Below are 19,214 nucleotides of genomic sequence, written 5' to 3' on the forward strand. Positions count from 1 at the left end.
GCACTACCCTAATCCTATATTATACTTTCAATTCCAGAACTAGCTATTACTGTAACCTTTTTGTCTTTGAAGAAAAATAGGTCTTTGTGTTTTGGCCACTATGTAAGTACTATATGCCTAACTTAGCTAATATTCCTACAGCTCAGTTGCCAGGCATCTTGTGTTTTCTGTAGCTTCTCTCTCCTCTTTCTCTCTGCTTCTAGACCCTGCTCAAAATTTGTTTCTCTGTTCTTAATGTTAATTAGAGGACTCAAACGTTCTGTTTTCTCTTCCTCTTTTCTTCTAAATATCTTTCCTCTACAATTTTTAAGATTCCCATACAGCTTTCATGTGCTCATATGAGACTCACAGTATAAATGCACATGTTAAAAGACAGTTGCCATTTTAAAGGCAATTTTTATTGCTTTTCTTGCTATTTATAGCTTTCCTTAAATAGTTCTTAGACTTAAGAACCTTCCATTTATATACTTACATATATTTTTAGGGTTTCTAAACCAGGACCCAAGATACCTACCCATCACTATAGAGTGGGGAAATATTCTGAATATTAAATGTTATATTCTTCCTACTTAACGATGTCAATATTAAATATTTATCAAATAACTATTTAATTGAGTGTCTATATGTCAGATACCACCCTAGACACTACCTTTTACCCTTCCACCCAAACATTTTTTGGTAAAAGAACACTTTTTAATATTAAAAATGTTTTATCAATATAATAATATATAAATTCATTTTAGAAAAATAAAAAAATACAAACCAAAAAAATTAGGAAATAAACACCAACACTTTTAATACTTTTATAAATATCCTTCCAAATTTTATCTGTATGTTTGAACTGTTAAAATTTTTTTCAATTAACACTATGTAATAAACATTCTTCTACATTAATGGTTGTTAAAAGGTTAAGAATAGTTCGTTTTGTGGGTGTACAATAGTTTTAAAATCACAGTTCAATGTTGGATTCAGCCTATTGGTAACTTTCTGAATTACAATGCAAAGACTATGTTTAATGTCATTGCAAGAATTTTTCTAATGTGTCCTTAGGCAGTTTCTCATAGTCTCAGAAATAGCATTTCTAATGGCTGGTGGACGTTTTCCAGATCTCAAAGAATTATCGTTTGATTAGTTAAGTTTGTAGTTTATACATTCTAAGGAGATCCTTTGTGTATGAAGTTCAGGATAATTAACCAGTTAGCTCAAACCTTAACTCTTGAAAAGTGTGTCCTTTATTCAATAAACACATAGATTTCTTGACATGGGATGCAAAGATGAATAAGAGCTTGTGCAGTGCAGATAACACTTAGTGTAACACGCTGATTTGTTATCAAATAGAATACAGTGGGCTTAAATTCTGCAGTAGACGGATGCACAGGACCCTTAGGCTGTGTTGAAGCCTAAGGCAGTGTACAAAACAGCGATTACTTGCAACATTTGTTACTGAGAAAAGAATGTACTTTTTATTTACTATTTGGTGGTTGAGGAAAAGATACAACCCACCGCCTCTCTTCCTTGATTACTCAGGTTTCTCAGTCACATGGCCGCGTGCAGTTTGCTTACTTTTAGCATGTAAATCTGGAGGAAATAGTCTAACTCTGTATCGAAGTAGAAGAAATTTAGAGATGACTGGTAGAGCTAACATGAGAAGAACAGGGGCGGCTGGGTGGCTCAGTCGTTAAGCTTCTGCCTTCGGCTCAGGTCATGATGCCAGGGTCCTGGGATCGAGCCCCGCATCGAGCCACGCATCGGGCTCCCCGCTCCGCGGGAAGCCTGCTTCTCCCTCTCCCACTCCCCCTGCTTGTGTTCCCTCTCTCACTGTGTCTCTCTCTCTCTGTCAAATAAAAATCACAAAAGAAGAACAAAAATCACACTAACGGAATCTTGTCTAGACACGACAAAAAAGACGTCACTTGGGATAACCATAACGTCAACGCTGTGGCGTCTCGCCTATAAGCGGAGGCGGTAAAGTGTTAAGGTCAGCACAGGCCTCCATGTTTCAGTAGACAAACCTGGCTGAGTTTTCAGGTGGTGCCACCGACCCCCCTCCGGGCTCAAAAGACAGAACAGACGAGGACAGCCGTTAGGAACTGCGTTCGCGTCATGCCTCAGTGCGGACGCACAAATCTACGTCCCCAAGCACTCCCCAAGCACTCCCTCGAGGCCCCGCCCACTCCTCGTCCTAGAGCCCGCTGGGGGCCCCGGGGGGCGTGGCCAAGGTTGAGGCGAGGAGAACGCGCAAGCGCACTCAGAAGCCAGTCAATTAGCCAACTATTAATCTCGCGAGGGTTGAAAGTCGGTGGCGTAGGTAGTTGTCCTGGATGCTGCCGAGATAGATGATTTCTCCCGGAGGAAGAAAAGGAGGCGGCGAAGCTAGTTCCCGGCGTCGGTCTCTCTTTCGCTTTCCTTTCCCCTAACTCCAACCCTCCGCCCTCCTGTAAATCAACCCGCCTTCCCTGACCTCGGTGACCCAAGTGGCCCCGCCCACTCCCGTCGACGTGATTCCCGCCGTGAGGTAAGCGCCGGTCGAATCCCGAGCCCCGCGGAAGAGGAGGCAGACGAAAGGGGGAGGCTGCTCGGCCCGGCTCAGGCTCGTAGCGGAGCCGCAGCGCAGGGGGGCGTTCGGGTGGTCCTCTCGCTCCTCCGTCAGCTCGTGGCGACGTAACCACCCAGGCCTAGGCCTCATCTCTGCCGAGCCGGGCCTCAGGCAGCAGCGGGTGACGCAGACGGAACATCATGTCGTCCGTGGCCGAGCCTCCGCCACCCCCGCCTCCCGAGAGCGCGCCTTCCAAGCCCGCAGCCTCGGCCGCCAGCAGCGTGAGCAACAGCAGCAACAAAGGCGGCCCGGAGGGCGTCGCGGCCCAGGCGGCTCCCTCTGCGGCTAGCTCCGGCCCCGCGGACTCCGAGATGGAGGTGAGGGTGGCTTGTGGCGCGGGGAGAGGGCGCAGTGGGGAGGAGGAGCTGGTTCCCTCGGCTGGATTTTAGTGATCAGACGTAGAGCCATACTCCACCCCTCCTGCATCCAAACTCGGCCTCAGACCCTTAGGATCCGAAATGATTCACACTTGCGCCCTTGTGCTTAACCTACGCACGCCGACTCCGATGGATTTCTGGCACTTCACATTTGCATTATTTGTCTTTTTAGCGAGCCTTGCCAAATCCTCCAACGCTATTATTAAACAGATGTTATTGATTACTGAGGCCGAGAGGAACCTACCCGGTTATGTGTGTGGGTTTTTTTTTTTTTTTTTTGGTAGATTCCCATAATTCCCTCACCCATCTCCTGTTCTAGCTTTTAGTTTCCACTAAACTTGCGGGAAGGGAGAGGGAGATGCCACTTGATAGTGAGGGAAGGATGTGTGGGGTGGGGAAGGCATTTAAAAGCAGCGCATCCGAGGACTCAGGCCTCCTTTTTTTCATCCCGGTCCTTGCGGGGGCGGTATCTGTTCTGGGCAGAAACAATGGCTAGAGCTGGATGGCCGAGTGCGCAGTGGGGATAAGCGGGGCGCAGCTGCTCCTGTGAAGGGAGAGGAGGCTCCTCTCAGGCACTGTTCCTTAGGGAGGTAAGCGACCAGGGCAGCAGCAGCTGTCTTGCACCTCCCATCTAATTTGGGTAGGGGGATGAATGAGTGAATGGATGAATTAGTGAGTCTGGGGCGGTTGGCTTTCAGTCCAGCGCAATTCCTCTTTTTGGGCCTTGGCCTTTTTTTTTTTTTTCTTTCTTTTTTTTTTTTTTTTTTGAAAATTGGTACTGTTCGCTTGCCGAGCCTGCCTTCAAGGGCTGGGGTTGGCCCGGGGATGGTGACAGTGCTGCGGGGGTGGAAAGTTTGGGGAGCTGCCAGGCGGGTCTCTTGGGTGTGCTCCAGGACTTTGAGAGGTCTGGGAACAAAGTGATTGCTTGCTCCTTCCAGATTTTATTCTTGGCCTTCGATCTGTTTTGAGATATTTTATAGTCGCAGCCCAAGGATTTCTGGGATTTTTCCATCCTTAGATAGAAGGAGTGAAGGTAATATTGCTCTAAAAAAAAGGATCCTTGATGCAGAATTAACACAATAAGTAAATGGAAGTGCAGTTTAACACCGAAGAGTTTGGCGCACCAAAGTTTTACTTGGCCATCAAAGGTCTAATCTAGCGTGAATTAACATTTATGTTAGTAGTTTATAAGAGAACTTTTTGGTGAGGGTAGGTTTTAGTGCAATAGGACGTTGATATTCTGTACTTTTTAAGTGATTTGATTTCTGTTTCAGGTTCTTATCTAGTGTTGCCTATTTTTCTTAAGGTTTTAAATGGTTCTTTTGGATTACCAGAGCTGTTTAACTTGGATTCATGCTCCACGGTTTAAGGGGGTTTGAAAATCTTTGACACTGAAGGCAATTGTGTGTAAATGGACAGTTCTCTGCAAAATGCTGTCCATAGTTTTCATCAGCTTCTCAAAAGGGTCTGTCGTTCAGATTTTGGAATAGCAACCATTGTCTTACTAGAGATGTTGTTTAAATATCAGAAAGAGTAATTTAAAGCCTAAACTGGCTTTCAGTTGCTGTTTTTAAATTTAAGTGGAATTCAAGTTTAAGTATGGATATTGATGTGATAACGAGTACCAAATGAAGTCTGGGCCATATTTATTTGCCAGATGAAGAAATTGAGTCTTCTGATAAGTAGAATCTGTGATAGAACCCAGGTCTAGCTCTGAAACTGACCCATTTCCCACAAACCTTACCCTGTCATATACTTTTTAAGAAGGATGTTTGACAATTTTATTTCTTGAAGAATGACTTAGTTATTTTTACCTTTTTACCTAATGGTGTGTTAACTGTTATTTTTACCTTTTCATGTATAGGAGCATGAGTAATTTAATCTTTTATCAGTTTCTTCACTGACTAGTTTTAGTCTTGATGTTTTTCTCTTCATGTTATAGTTGATTTAAAAAAAATTTTTTTGAAGATTTTATTTATTTATTTGACAGAGAGCGAGAGAGCGAGAGAGCGAGAGAGCGAGTGAGCACAAGCAGGGGGAGCAGCATGCAGAGGGAGAGGGAGAAGCAGGCTGTCTGCTGAGCAGGGAGCCCAACGTGGGGCTGGATCCCAGGACCCTGGGATCAAGACCTGAGCCGAAGGCAGATGCTTAACTGACTGAGCCACCCAGGCGCCCCTAAAAAACTTTTTTAAAGTAAAAAAAAAAATAAAAAAATAAATAAAAAAAATTTTTTTTGAAGTAAAATGTACATTATCTTTTTCCTAAATGAATTGGGAAATCATTGAGGTTCACTGATAAATACTAGGTTTGGGCATATATGTGTAATATGTCTGGCAATCTTAAATGCCTTTTTCTTGTATGAAAGTAGAATTTAAGTTGGGTATTTTTCAAAAATTAGAAAATAAGTGAAAACTTGCATTCACAAATTGTTTCTGACAAGGTGGACCTTCCCAGAAATATTAGCTACCTTTCCTATGTATTCAGTTAAATTTTCATTTTTGCTTGGTGTACTGATAAGTCAGGGGAGTAATTTCGTTTTTTATTATGATTTTTTTGGCAACGTGGACGGAACCTGTCTTTTTGTCTTTCGCTGTTGATTAGACTAATAGGTAGGTATACATATGCCAACAGGGTAGACTGATAGATAGGCACACTGTATACCAAATAATCATATGACCTCAGCCCTGGAGTCCAAATCCTTTTTTTTTAAACTATGAAAGAAATAATGACTACTGTTGTTTATTATGGTATATTTTGACCTTTTATGATATCTAGTACTATTCTGTGAAGTAGGCTAGTAAGTGGTTTTATCATTTTTATTCGAGGACACCAGAGATCTGCGATGAGCTTTAAAGGTAACACAGATGCCCAAAGATCTTAGCAGTGAAGTTAGATTAGAATTTAGATAATTTGATCTCTTAATTCTGGTACTATACCAGCTCCAGTCCCCCAATTTTTTAATCACAGGTAACTATAGTACATACTTCCAAGCGCGGATTTGTACATTGTTAATGAAAATTATACTTTTACCTGTTGTTCTTTAGTTGTTTTTTTGACAGATGAGTAGAACTTTGCAGAGTAGTTGTTGCTGTTTCTTTGTGGCATTTTGAATGTCAGGTCGAATAAATTTACAAGAAAGGATATTTATTACTAATTTGTAGTTATGGAGTTTTCGATTTAGGGTGCATGATAAGTTTTTTGGAAGATGGAAGATGGAAATCAGGGTGGCTAATGATGGTAATTTTTAGGTGTGTATTTGTATAGAAGCACAGTAGATACTGCAGTGTTATGATTAAAAGGGAACATGATTTCTTCACATTATATACTATTTAATTTGATTTCATAATAGTTATTGAATAGAAAAAGAAACCGATTTGTTGAAAGTTATTCTGTTCTAGCTTGATGTAGATAATAGTCTTGTGTTTTAATCTTGGCCAATAGCCATGCAGTTTACATATTTGGGTTAAATAGGTTGTTATCATCATGGCATTTAATTTCATCAGGATACCCTGTCAGGTTAGATTATAGCCATTTAAGTACCTAGCAAGTTTGGGATAGAAATGCATTACTTAGAATGTGTTTTGAGCAGAAATTAGTTTAATAATGGTGTGTTAACTGTTTTTGAAGAACAATCCATGATTTTTCCCTCCTACCAGGAAGTATTTGATGATGCATCTCCTGGAAAGCAAAAAGAAATTCAAGAACCAGATCCTACCTATGAAGAAAAAATGGTATGTATGCTCTAGTATATGAATAGAGTCTATAGTAACTTTTAATTAGGTGATCAAATGGACCAAAATTCTGCATTAAATTTTTATAACTGAGGCACAGATATCCATTTGAAATATGTGTAACATGGGATACTATAATTTTTGTTACTTGCCTATGTAAAGCAAATGTAGAAATATTACATGAACACACATAATAGTGTTAGGTAAATATATGGGATATGTTACTCCCCTTTATTTTAAGATTTAGTGTCAGGGAGTGAGGAGAGTAAAAGAGCAGAGTAGTAGTTATTCAAGGTGTATTCTGCATCTGTCATTCTATTCCACTGGGTACAAAGACAATAATATATGCTCCTTGCCCATAGCTTTTTTATAATATGGTGAGATCTTTACAAAAAGAGCACATGATGTTATTTTACTTGAATCCTTGAGGACCCACCTCACATTTCATACCTTAGAAAACTTTTTTAGCATGACTTAACCATAACCTACGAAGAGCTTTAAACTTAGATTGAGATTCAGTAATAATAATGGCTAATAGCAAATGCTTACTATGTACTAGGCCTTTTTCTGAGTGCTTTATGTGGATTAAACTCATTTAATTGTACTGAAATCTTAAAAAGTTAAAATAACATGTTAAATAGTAATACCACTATGCAGTATAACTGTGCTCTCTAAAAGTAAAAACAGTGTCTTAATCTGTCTTCAACACCTAGGTCAATGTCTGGTACGTAATATATTTTAACAAATATTTTTTGAAACTTACTTTCTCTTCAACCTTTGATCTTCTCTTCAAGATCAGTAAATATTTTTGAATCTCTTACATAGCTTCAAAATCCTAAAAATAAATGCATTTTTTGAACACGTGTATATGTATATGCATACATAATGTGCATGATAAACAGTAGTATGTAAAAATATAAATGACATTTTTATTTTTTAATTACAGTATAATTAACATACAGTGGTATATTAGCTTCAGGTGTACAATATAGTTATTCACTAATTCTGTACATTACTTAGTGCTTATCACCTATTTCACCCCCCTCCCCCAACCACTAGTTCTCTATATTTAAGAGTCTGGTTTTTTCTCTTGTTTCTTTTTTTAAGTTTTTTTTTTTAAGATTTTATTTATTTATTTGACAGAGAGAGTGAGAGAGGGAACACAAGCAGGGGGAGTGGGAGAGGGAGAAACAGGCTTCCTGCCCAGCAGGGAGCCCGATGCAGGGCTCGATCCCAGGACCCTGGGATCATGACCTGAGCCGAAGGCAGAGGCTTAACGACTGAACCACCCAGGCGCCCCTCTCTTGCTTTGTTTCTTAAATTCACATACGAGTGAAGTCATATGGTATTTGTCTTTCTCTGACTGATTTCTTTCTTTCTTTCTGTTTTTTTTTTTTTTAAAGATATTATTTATTTGACAGACAGCAGGAACACAAGCAGGGGGAGTGGGAGAGGGAGAAGCAGGCTTCCCGGCTAGCAGGGAGCCCGATGTGGAGCTCGATCCCAGGACCCTGGAATCATGACCTGAGCTGAAGGCAGATGCTTAATGACTGAGCCACCCAGGCACTCCTCTGACTGATTTATTTCACTTATCATTATACTTCTTAGGTCATCCATGTTGTAAATGGCAAGATTTCATTAAAGGACATCTAAGATTTCTATTACATTTTATATATGTGTATATCTCTAATTGTCCCATATCTTTTCTTTGCTGTCAAGCTTAAAGAAAAAGATATATTTGCCAACTCTACTTTTCCCATTCATTTCTTCAAACCCTTCATAATTTATGTTCTGTTGTTAACACTGTAGTAGTGAATCTAATTTCCAATTTATAGTTTAATTTTACTTTCATTCTTCATCTCACTTCTCTGATATTGTCAACCACTCAAAATTTTTACTTGCCTTGAGAGACACTTTTTTTCCCTAGATGGTATCCTGTTTACTTGACTATTCCTTTGTCCTCCTTCATCCTAAACATTTCCTCTTGAACAGTTCGATCCTTATCATTGCTTTTCTTTTTCTTTCTTTCTTTCTTTTTTTTTTTTAAGATTTTATTTTTAAGTAATCTATACATCCCAGGTAGGGGTCAAATTCAACCCCAAGATCAAGAGTCACATGCTCCACTGGCTGAACCAGCCAGGCAACCCTGTCATTGGTTTTCTTTAAACTGAATTCTTCTCAGTATTTATCTCTAGCCCAGATGCTTCCAGCCATTGTATTATTTTCATTTGTTTGTTGGACATTTAAGTCCCTTTGGTACTTCTTTCTTAGGAATACCCAAAATTGAGTTTATTTTCTCTACCTCACATATCTGCTTAGTGTTATCTCAATCAATGACAGTTCCACTTAATATATACCCAAGCTGTCCATGATGGTACTTCATAATTTTAATAGTCTTGCAAGTTTAACTTCAAAAATAGTTCCTCTTTTTTCCCCATTGCCCTATTCAGTATTCTTCTATTGCATGGGTTATTTTGTTGGCTTCTGTATTTGTTTCCCTTTTAATGATCTGGCCTCTTCCAAATCTCTTCATACATTTCTTCCAAGTTTTTCAGTTTCCTAGTTATTTCCTTTTTCACTAATCATGATCTTGATTACTTTTCTTTTTAAGTAAGTTCCCCATCATCTGCTAGTTTCTAACCATAGGTAAGTCTTGGTATCCGCTCTTCATTCTTGAACCGAGGTTGCTGAATACTACTTGAGAAAACTAAATAATAGTGCTGGTTGGTACCAGAATAAATTTATGGTTTTTACTCTCTTAGGTTTTCAGTATTTACTGCACAACAATCCATTTAGCTATTTAAAAACTTAACCACTCTGGATAAACTTTCTCTTCCATTTCTCCCACCCTTATTTTCAGGCTCTTCCACAAATAATTATAGGCCTTCAGTTTATTTCCTCTCTCTTTCCAGATATTTATGGCCTGTACCTGCCCTGTGTCATTTCCTTCTGTCTCAGAGAAAGAAACTGGTTTTAAGCTATTGATTATAATCTTCCACTTGATTTTATAATTTATGTCCTTCAGGTTCCTAATCTTATTCTATTGTTTCTACTTTTTTTTTTTAAGATTTTATTTATTTATTTGACATAGAGACAGAGTGAGCACAAGCAGGGGGAGTGGCAGGCAGAGGCAGAGGGAGAAGCAGGCTCCCCACAGAGAAGGGGTGCCCGATGTGGGACTCAATCCCAGGACTCCGGGATCATGACTCGAGCCGAAGGCAGTCGCTTAACCAGCTGAGCCACCCAGGCACCCTATTGTTCCTACTTTCTAAGGATCTGTTAGTTTTCTCCCTTCTCTTTAAGATCTCAAATCATTTTTATTTTAATATTCTTATTCTCACCCAAGGTCTTTGCCTGTTTTTCCTTCAACCCTTGCCACAGTTCTACTGAAAGCTTATTTTGTAAATGTTGTTCTGAACTTCTTGGTTCTTTGCAACTTGTTTATAGTCCCACTACCACTTGGATGAATGAATGGTGAGAATTTTGAAGTCATTGACTTTTGCGTAGAACTGTGGTGAAATTTATACTTAATTCTTTAAGGCAGTAGTTCAAAACTTGATTTGCTGATTTGTCTTGGATATTTTTGTTCTGATGGGTCATGAAGCACACTTTGAAAAATCTTTTTTTTTTTAAAGATGTTATTTATTCATTTGCGAGAGAGACAGAGAGAGAACAAGCAGGGGGAGAGGGAGAGGGAGAAGCAGACTCCCTGCTGAGCAAGGAGCCCGATGCGGGACTCGATCCCAGGACCCTGGGATCATGACCTGAGCCGAAGGCAGACGCTTAACCATCTGAGCCACCCAGGCGCCCCACTTTGAAAAATCTTAAAACATCTAGAGCCATTAAAGGTTTTTGAAAATTAGAGATGTGTGATAAGATCTAAGAATGGGGGTGGGGTGCCCCCCTTCTCTGTTGAAACATCATGTCTTAGGATTTTCCTGGTCATCCCTGTTAAAATTTTAGTGCCATTCCCAGTTCCTTTTACCCTGCTTTATTTTCTGAGCATTTATCACCTTCTGACAATCTCAAATAATCCCTTAGGTTTATTTTTTTTTTATTTTTTAAAGATTTTATTTATTAGAGAGAGAGTGCACATGAGGGGGGGGAGGGTCAGAGGGAGAAGCAGATCCCCCACTGAGCAGGGAGCCCAGTGCGGGACTCGATCCCAGGACCCCCTTAGGTTTATTTTTGATATTGGACTATAATGGAAAAAAATGCCTTTTCTGGTAGATACACAAAAGTAGTTGTTGAATTGAACAGTTATTTAAGAAGATAATGTTTGTTGAAAACTTTTGAAAGAAGTGAAGAATACTTAGTGATTTTTGAATACTGCAGAATAGGTTTTACCTTAAAATGTCTAGCTCTGACCTATCTGAATTTCCAGAGCCTATTTATTTTGATTCCAAATATAATTATAATAATTGAATAGACTTTTTCAGCCCCAACATCTTCTAGTTGCATGTTCTTGGCTTTTTTATTATATGCATTAAGAAATGAAATACTGCAAAATACACATAAGTATCTTAGTTCAGCACTTTAAAATAGTTCGTAATCTTCAAAAACAAAAAACAAGCTTGTCTTCTACAGGAAATTTATCATGGAGAAGCATGTTGATTTCAAGGATCTTAAGTTGTTTTGGTTCATACTCTTCCATTCTCTTAGTGCGATAAGTGGCAGAGGTTAGACGTGAAAGGAAGAAATAGTATTAACTGCATTGGGTTGATGAATATTTCATGAACTTAATAGATTTTTTTTAAAAGATTTTATTATTTGAGAGAGAGAGAAAGCACGAGGGGGAGGGAGGGGTAGAAGCAGATTCACTGCTGAGCAGGGAGCCTGATGTGGGGCTCAGTCCCAGGACCCTGAGATCATGACCTGAGCTGAAGGCAGACGCTTAACCGACTGAGCCACCCAGGTGCCCTCCCCCCCCTACTTTAAGTAAGCCCTGTGCTGGAACTCCACGACTCTTGAGATTGAGAGTTGTGCTCTACCAACTGAGCTATCCGCGTGCCCCTTAATAAATGCTTTTTAACCTGATACCTTCAATTTGGTGCAATTGAACTGATGAATGACCAATGCGTTTTCCCCATTTTTGAATAAATTCACTTGTACTGAATAATGTCTTAATTTTTTGACATTTTATGGTCCACTATATTGATGTATAATTGACACAAGACAGTTTTAAGTTTAAATCAATGAGTTTTGGCAGAGTCATGCAGTCAGCCACCTTACATTCATGATGTAGAACAGTTCTATCATGCCCTGAAAAGTTTGCTCTTGTCTTTATCCCCTTGATGCTTCAGATCTGCTTTCTATAACTAGCTATAATTTCATGTAAGTGGACTCATAGTGTGTAGTCTTTCTGTTGGCTTCTTTCATTTAGTATTGATGCTTTGCCCCTTTTTTTTTGTAATAATGCTTTTGAAACTCATCTATGTTGCATGTCTCAGTAATTTGTTCCTTTTTATTGCTGAGTTCACTATTTAGAGGCATGTTGAAACTTTGATTTCTGAAGTTGTATTAATCTTCTGATAAAATGTGTCTTAAAATTTATTTGCAGCAAACTGACCGAGCAAATAGATTTGAATATTTATTAAAGCAGACAGAGCTGTTTGCACATTTCATCCAGCCTGCTGCTCAGAAGACTCCAACCTCACCTTTGAAGATGAAACCAGGGCGACCGCGAATAAAAAAGGATGAGAAACAAAACTTGCTATCAGTTGGCGAGTGAGTAATAGTTTATATTTCATAGTTGAAACATTTATTTTTGATAATCTTCATTAGAAGCGTAAAGTCACTTCATTAAAAAAATTGTTTTAGGGCTGTTATTTATTTGGCGCCAGTTGGCTTGACAGGATGTAGCCATACATGTATAAATAAGAATAATGTGTAATGCCTTAGCTTTTATGGCATTATCCTGTTTATGGAATTGAGATGTTATCCATTCCTTGGAGAGGAAACAAATGCAGAGGTTAAGCAGCCTACTTAACATCCCACAGAAGTAATTCGAATAATCCAAGCTTGACTTTAGGTCTGATTTGGGGTATGCTGTAGGCATAAAACACATACATGCATCAGGGGATTTCTTTTATCTGAAGTCTGTGCTTGTAAATGGAATGTTGTGATGATTTATGCCATAGGGGTTTGTTTAAAGTTTTTAGTACTTAGTTGTCCTACAAATTGAAGTGTCAAGATGTATGCTGCCCTTACGTGGTTGTTTAAAACGTGTAAAATAACTTACATATTCAGTTTATAAATACTTTCTTGGAATTTTTGTACTGCTTGAGTAATTAAGGTGTTTAATTGGTTATAACTAATAGATTTGGTATTAATAGCTTTAGGGTAATCTTAGTTCCCTGGAATGACCATGTAATTCCCAAAGTGAAAAATGAAAAATAATCAGTAATTAAATCCATTAGGTTATCTAAAAGAGGAAATTACAAACTGCTCTCAGCAATGTTAAATTTAGTATACAGTTTATAGAAACATGAAGCATGAGCTGTACCTTGAAGGGATTTTCATCAGAAAGCATAAGCATACCTTAATCTTTTTTTTTTTTTTTTTTTAAGATTTTATTTGTCAGAGAGAACACAAGCAGGGGGAGTGGCAGGCAGAGAGAGAAGCAGACTCCCCGCTGAGCAAGGAGCCCCATGTGGACTTGATTCCACAACCCTGAGATCATGACCTGAGCCGAAGGCAGACGCTTAACCTACTGAGCCACTCAGGTGTCCCATAATACCTTAATCTTAAATGGGGTATTCCATTCATCTACTATATCTTACACCTTATCCATTGTGTGTAACCAGAGTGCTTTTGTTTTAATACTTAGGAAACTTCCTAAGAGAGACACTTGCACTTCAGATGTATTTAAATTGTTCAGATTTGAGAAGTTTGCAGCTATTTAATTATTTTTATTTATTTTTATTTTTTTAAAAGATTTTGTGTATTTATTTGACACAGTGAAAGAGGAACACAAGCAGGGGGAGTGGGAGAGGGAGAAGCAGGCTTCCCGCTGAGCAGGGAGCCCGACACAGGGCTCGATCCCAGGGACCCTGGGATCATGACCTGAGCCGAAGGCAGACACTTAACAACTGAGCCCCCCAGGCGCTCCTGTTTTTATTTTTTATTTAAAAAATTTTTAAATTTTTTTGAGAGAGTAGAAGTGGGGGTTGGGGGGTCAGAGGGAGGGAGAGAGAGAATCTCAAGCAGGCTCCATGCCCAGTGCAGAGCCGGATGTGGGGCTCAATCTCAGGACCCCGAGATCATGACATGAGCCAAAATCGAGAGTCGCCTAAGCCACCCAGGCACCCCTTGCAGCTATTTAAATAGCATCAGGTCTTCTGCTCTGGAAATGCCAAGCACTATAATGGATGTTTTTATGATATAGGTAGTTAGTAGGAATTCATGAAAATAAACACTTTTATTAAGATATATATATAAGGTAAAGATATTTTGTAGTAAATATAAATTGTTCAGCTTGGTCTTACTGGTGTTATTGAGGAAAAGGAGTCTTGGTTAACAGATTTTTTCCTCTATCCTTCAAGCCATCTTAAGTGGAAAGTTAGCTTATGGAAAGTAATTAGGGTGATGGTACTATGCTTAAGTATAAGGACATATATGTTTTTTTCTTCCTTCCATCATTTACAGTTATATTCAATGAACCCTCACTTTGAAGTAATAAGCACATTCCAGCATTTATCTTCAGTTTTATAACCATAATAATGAACCATCTTGATAACAGACTGTGAGATTTTATTTAAAAAAAAGTTAAAGTTCTTTCTTAGTTTGTGGAGAATAAATGAGAATTGAGGGTACATCTTTATACTAAGTTTCATGTGGTTAGAATGCAGAGAAGTATGAGAAATAACATACTAAGACATTCTAATTTGAAGCATATAAAACAAGCAAGAATATTCTTGCATATATTTACTGCTTTGGTCTGAGTTTCTGAGGAATGCTTCTTTGAGAATACTGATTATCCTCTTCCAGCAAGCATGTAGATTTGGTAGAAATCAAGCTATAAATTAGATTTACTATTTTCTAATTTAAATGAAAATATTTGTTGAAAGTATGAAGGTACAAAATTGGAAGCTTCAGAATTGGAGAGTAAGTACTTTTTACTAACCTGAGCCCTTTAGAGATTAAGAAATTTGGCAATATTAAAACTGCAGAAAATGAGGTTTTAAGGGGATGTATCCCAGCTCTCTTGGGATGTGGAATCTAAGCATTTCTAAAAAGCTTTGAGTAATTCTGATAAATCTCTGGCTGAGAGTCATTGCTTAAGCACTAAGTCTTTATTCTGCGTATTCTGCAGCTTTTGGTGAAAGTTGTAGTTTTGACTTATTTTAAAACATATTCTTAATAGAAGCATGGTTGACACACAATGTTACATTAGTTTCAGGTGTACAACATAGTGATTCCATAGCTCTATACATTATACTATATGCTTTCCACAGTGAAAGTTTTTTTGTTTTTTGTTTTTAATTTTTGAGTATAGTTGACATACAATGTTACATTAATTTTAGATGTACAACTTAGTGTGATTTTACAAGTTTATACAGTATGCTTTGTTCATCTCAAGTATAGCTGCCAGCTGTTCTATTACATTGCTGTTACAATATTATTGATTGTATTCCTGTGCTCTGCTTTTTATTGCTGTGATTTACTTATTCCATAACTAGAGGCTTGTATCTTCCTCTCACATTATTCATCCATTTGCCCAGGGCCCCACCCTTCTCCCCTCTGGTAGCCATCAGTTCTCTGTGTTTATAGTTTTGATTTTGCCTTTTTTTTTTTTTAGATTTCATATATGAATGAAGTCATATATTTGTCGTGCTCAGTCTGACTTACTTCACTTAGCATAATACCCTCTATGTCCACCCGGGTTGTCTCCAATGGCACAATCTCATCCTTTTGAAAGTTGCAGTTCTTAAGGGTTGCCTAGGTGGTGCAGTGCGTTGAGTGTCCCATTCTTGGCTTTCACCTCAGATTCTTGGGTTTCAGCTCAGGTCGTGAGCTCAGGTTGTGATCTCAGGGTTTTTAGATTGAGCCCTGCTTTGGACTCTGAGCTCAGCGTGGAGTCTGCTTAAATTTTTTTTCCGTCTCCCTTTGCCCCTACCCTCTGTGTTCGTTCTCTCTCAAAAAAAAGGTCATAGTTTTAAAAATGTGATTTCTGGAGCTATTTTCTAGCAAAAATAAAAAGGTAACTTTAAGTTAGAGGTTATGAGATTTTTCTGACTGTAGTTCCTTGGAATGAGATTATTCCATTACCTCAGGTGTTACTCTGTTTTAACAATTGTATGTATATCTTAGAAAGCCATGTAAAACATTTCAGGTCTAAGTGTACTAATAATTCATACTCTTCCACTTTTCTAGCCTTAATTTAAATGCCTATTAAAAATTATTGTGGAATCTTGGTCAGCCACTTGACTATTATGTTCAAATAGTAGCTGCTGGCAGTTAAAGCTTAAAGTGCTAATCACTTGATTTTATCTTGAACTTGACAGCTACCGACATCGTAGAACAGAGCAAGAGGAAGATGAAGAACTATTAACAGAAAGCTCTAAAGCAACCAATGTTTGCACTCGATTTGAAGATTCTCCATCATGTATGTTATATACATTATATTTAAAATTTTGATTTTTTAAAAAAAAATCCCCTTTTGAGACATCTTTTGGTTAAAGTTTTGGATTTGTCTTGGCTGTAATTTATAAAGGGAATTTTTAGTAATCTTTTGAAATTGTGAAATCAGATTTCTTTTTTGATGGAAATGGTATTAATATATTAATATCAGTATGATAATGGTGCTGTATTTCAAAGGGGCATAAAATGCCATTGTGTTTATTGTTGCCTGAATGTATATGTAAAACTAGGAATGGTTTTCCCTTACATTTGCCCCAGGTAAGAAAACTTCATATGTAAAAAAAGCACTTCATGAAGACTTTTGTTAACTGATGTCGGGATTTTATATTAGTTTGTTTTAAATTTTTTTCTGAAACATTTGTTATTAATGGTTTCCCAAAAGAAAACCTGGTTAACCAGGTTTTTAAGTTTTACTTCTATATAATCTTGATAGTCTGGTGGCACATTTGTCTTTACTGCAGCCTAGCATTTTTTCTGATCTTCCTCTTTCTTCCTTGATAATTGGTTTGTATGATTGTAGTGGTTGTGAACAGCAACAAAAATTTAGAAAGGTCAATATATAGGATATATTTTGACTTGTTATTTAATTAACTGTAACTTTAACTCCTAACAAGTTGAACTTCAGGCAAGATGGTATCTGGTTAGAAATTCAGTAATCTGTTTAAAGTATGTATCTTCAGATGTTTTTTGGTTATGGAGTACCCAGTTTCCATTTCCTTCATGAAGTTAGAGACTAGAGCCAGATATATAGTACAAAGGGGGAAGGAAATTTGAATTACTTGGATTATCTCTTTCTTACATTCCTACATTGTAACTAGTTTTCCCAGTATTGGTTAGTTTTTCGTCTTAAAGCAGTGTTTTTTGAAAGGTGATGGGGTACAGATGTGCATGTTAAAAACATCTGGTGATTGTGATGGATATACTTAGTAATTATTCTGGGGTGGGAAATGTGTAGTAAACCCCAAAAGAAATACTGTCTCTCTTAACAGGACCCTGTTGAAAAGTAACTTAGAAAAGGTAAAGGGAAAACAATCTCTATCCTGTCTTATTTTCCCTTTGTTAGGAGGAAGACTAAATCCCCAGAGAGTGTCTATTTGGGTTATCATGGAAGGTGGAAGTACTTGGTTTAAAAACACTTGTGGGGCGCCTGGGTGGCTCAGTCTGTTAAGCGTTTGCCTTTGGCTCAGGTCATGATCCCAGGGCCCGGGGATCAAGCTCCACATCGGGCTCCTCCCCGCTCAGTGGGGAGTCTGCTTCTCCCTCTTCCTCTGCCGTGCTTGTGCTCTCACTCTCTCTCTCAAATAAGTAAATAAATTAAAATCTTAAAAAGAAACTTTTGTGATAACATTTAAAAAGGATATAAAGAGGTGAGAGTCTCTAGGACCAGTATATAGGTCACATAGGAACTGAGTGATTGGGGTAGGCACTCTGATGCTTTACAATCATGGTTTTGTTTTGTTTTGTTTCACCTGGTTATTGTCCCTGTCCATTCACTCCTTCTCTGCTTCAGATCACAGCAGCTACTTCTAATGACTTAGAAATTGAAAACAGAAAAGTCAGAGTAAACCTATGGAGGTCCAAGTTAAGACTCACTCTGAGTATCAAATGAAGAAGGAGACAGCCTTTCTGTATTTAAAATGTGCATCATGTTTTTTCTTTTATTCTTAGATGTAAAGTGGGGTAAACTGAGAGATTATCAGGTCCGAGGATTAAATTGGCTCATTTCTTTGTATGAGAATGGCATCAATGGTATCCTTGCAGATGAAATGGTATGTATTTGGTAGTTTTTTAGAAGGCCATATTTTGTAATTTAAAGTATTTTGTATCATGAAATTTATAAAAGTTAAGATAGTGTAACATAATTTTTGTTGATTACAATCCAGAAGTGTTAACAAACTAATCCTCTGTCAAACTTGGTTTAGTTGCATAAGCAGAATCTATACTTCAGTTGTGAGGAATTACTATTTATAAAAGTATAATAAATTTAAAAGTAATACATTTTGAGAGACGTACTTTTGGTAGACTCTTGTAATAATACTGTTTTGGCCATTTCCCTTCACTTTTATACAACACAAATGGGGTTAATTGATTTTTCATCTGTGATTATTTTCTCAAGGGTGGCAGCTTGTACAGTTCTATTTCAAAACATTTATCTCTTGTTTACTACTTAATAGGTATGTAGTGAATGTTTCAAATTTCCATAGAGCTATAGTGCTAAAACCGTAATTGCTTGAAGAAAGTACGGAGTCAAAAGAAATGGGTCTTAATTGTAGCCCTGCTGTGCATGACTTTGGGAAAGTCACTTAAACTTCTGGGCCTTATGGATATGGCTAGTAGAACCTCTTTATAGACTTGTGAAGATTAAAAAACACAGCTAAACTTGAAACATACCAAGTTTTTGCCATTTGTTAGCTATCATAAACACACATAGGTTTTCTTTTAAATGTTTTTATGTGTCAGGAAATATAAGTATGGGTGTCTATTTTGTTTTGATTATCATTGCTTTGTGGTTATTCTTTCAGGGCCTGGGAAAGACTCTTCAAACAATTTCTCTTCTTGGGTACATGAAACACTATAGAAACATTCCTGGTCCTCATATGGTTTTGGTTCCTAAGTCTACATTACACAACTGGATGAGTGAATTCAAGAGATGGGTACCAACACTTAGATCTGTTTGTTTGATAGGAGATAAAGAACAAAGAGTAAGCTTTTTGTGTTTCATTACATTTTTGATATTAAAAGAATTTGAATTTAGGTTTGGGGGGCATAACTAGAGGAGGGATAAAAGAGGAGGAGTCCAGTAATAAACCTGGTCTTCACAAATATTAGTAATTTATAAATGTAATACTATTTTTGGTGGTGAAGAAT

The 19,214-nt window shown here is 37.9% G+C and overlaps 1 protein-coding gene and 1 long non-coding RNA gene across 2 annotated transcripts in view; one reads left to right on the forward strand and one right to left on the reverse strand.

Moving 5' to 3' along the window:
- The window catches only part of LOC112826099 (uncharacterized), a 34,880-nt gene that overhangs the window by 10,104 nt on the left and 5,562 nt on the right, over positions 1-19,214 (reverse strand). Inside the window, exon 4 of the long non-coding RNA XR_003208846.2 lies at positions 7,468-7,539. This is a non-coding gene — a long non-coding RNA (uncharacterized lncRNA). The remainder of the gene's footprint in view (positions 1-7,467; positions 7,540-19,214) is intronic.
- The window catches only part of SMARCA5 (SNF2 related chromatin remodeling ATPase 5), a 40,567-nt gene continuing 23,636 nt past the window's right edge, over positions 2,284-19,214 (forward strand). The window contains exons 1-6 of the mRNA XM_025874250.2: positions 2,284-2,913; positions 6,630-6,704; positions 12,265-12,431; positions 16,211-16,311; positions 18,015-18,115; positions 18,869-19,048. Of these exons, the coding sequence (XP_025730035.2) occupies positions 2,737-2,913; positions 6,630-6,704; positions 12,265-12,431; positions 16,211-16,311; positions 18,015-18,115; positions 18,869-19,048 (801 nt within the window). The 5' untranslated portion in view covers positions 2,284-2,736. The remainder of the gene's footprint in view (positions 2,914-6,629; positions 6,705-12,264; positions 12,432-16,210; positions 16,312-18,014; positions 18,116-18,868; positions 19,049-19,214) is intronic.

This window comes from Callorhinus ursinus, unplaced genomic scaffold (genome assembly GCF_003265705.2).
Source record: "Callorhinus ursinus isolate GAN/ISIS: 27379988/994484 unplaced genomic scaffold, GSC_fseal_2.0 scaffold4, whole genome shotgun sequence".
NCBI classification, from domain to species: Eukaryota; Metazoa; Chordata; class Mammalia; order Carnivora; family Otariidae; genus Callorhinus; species Callorhinus ursinus.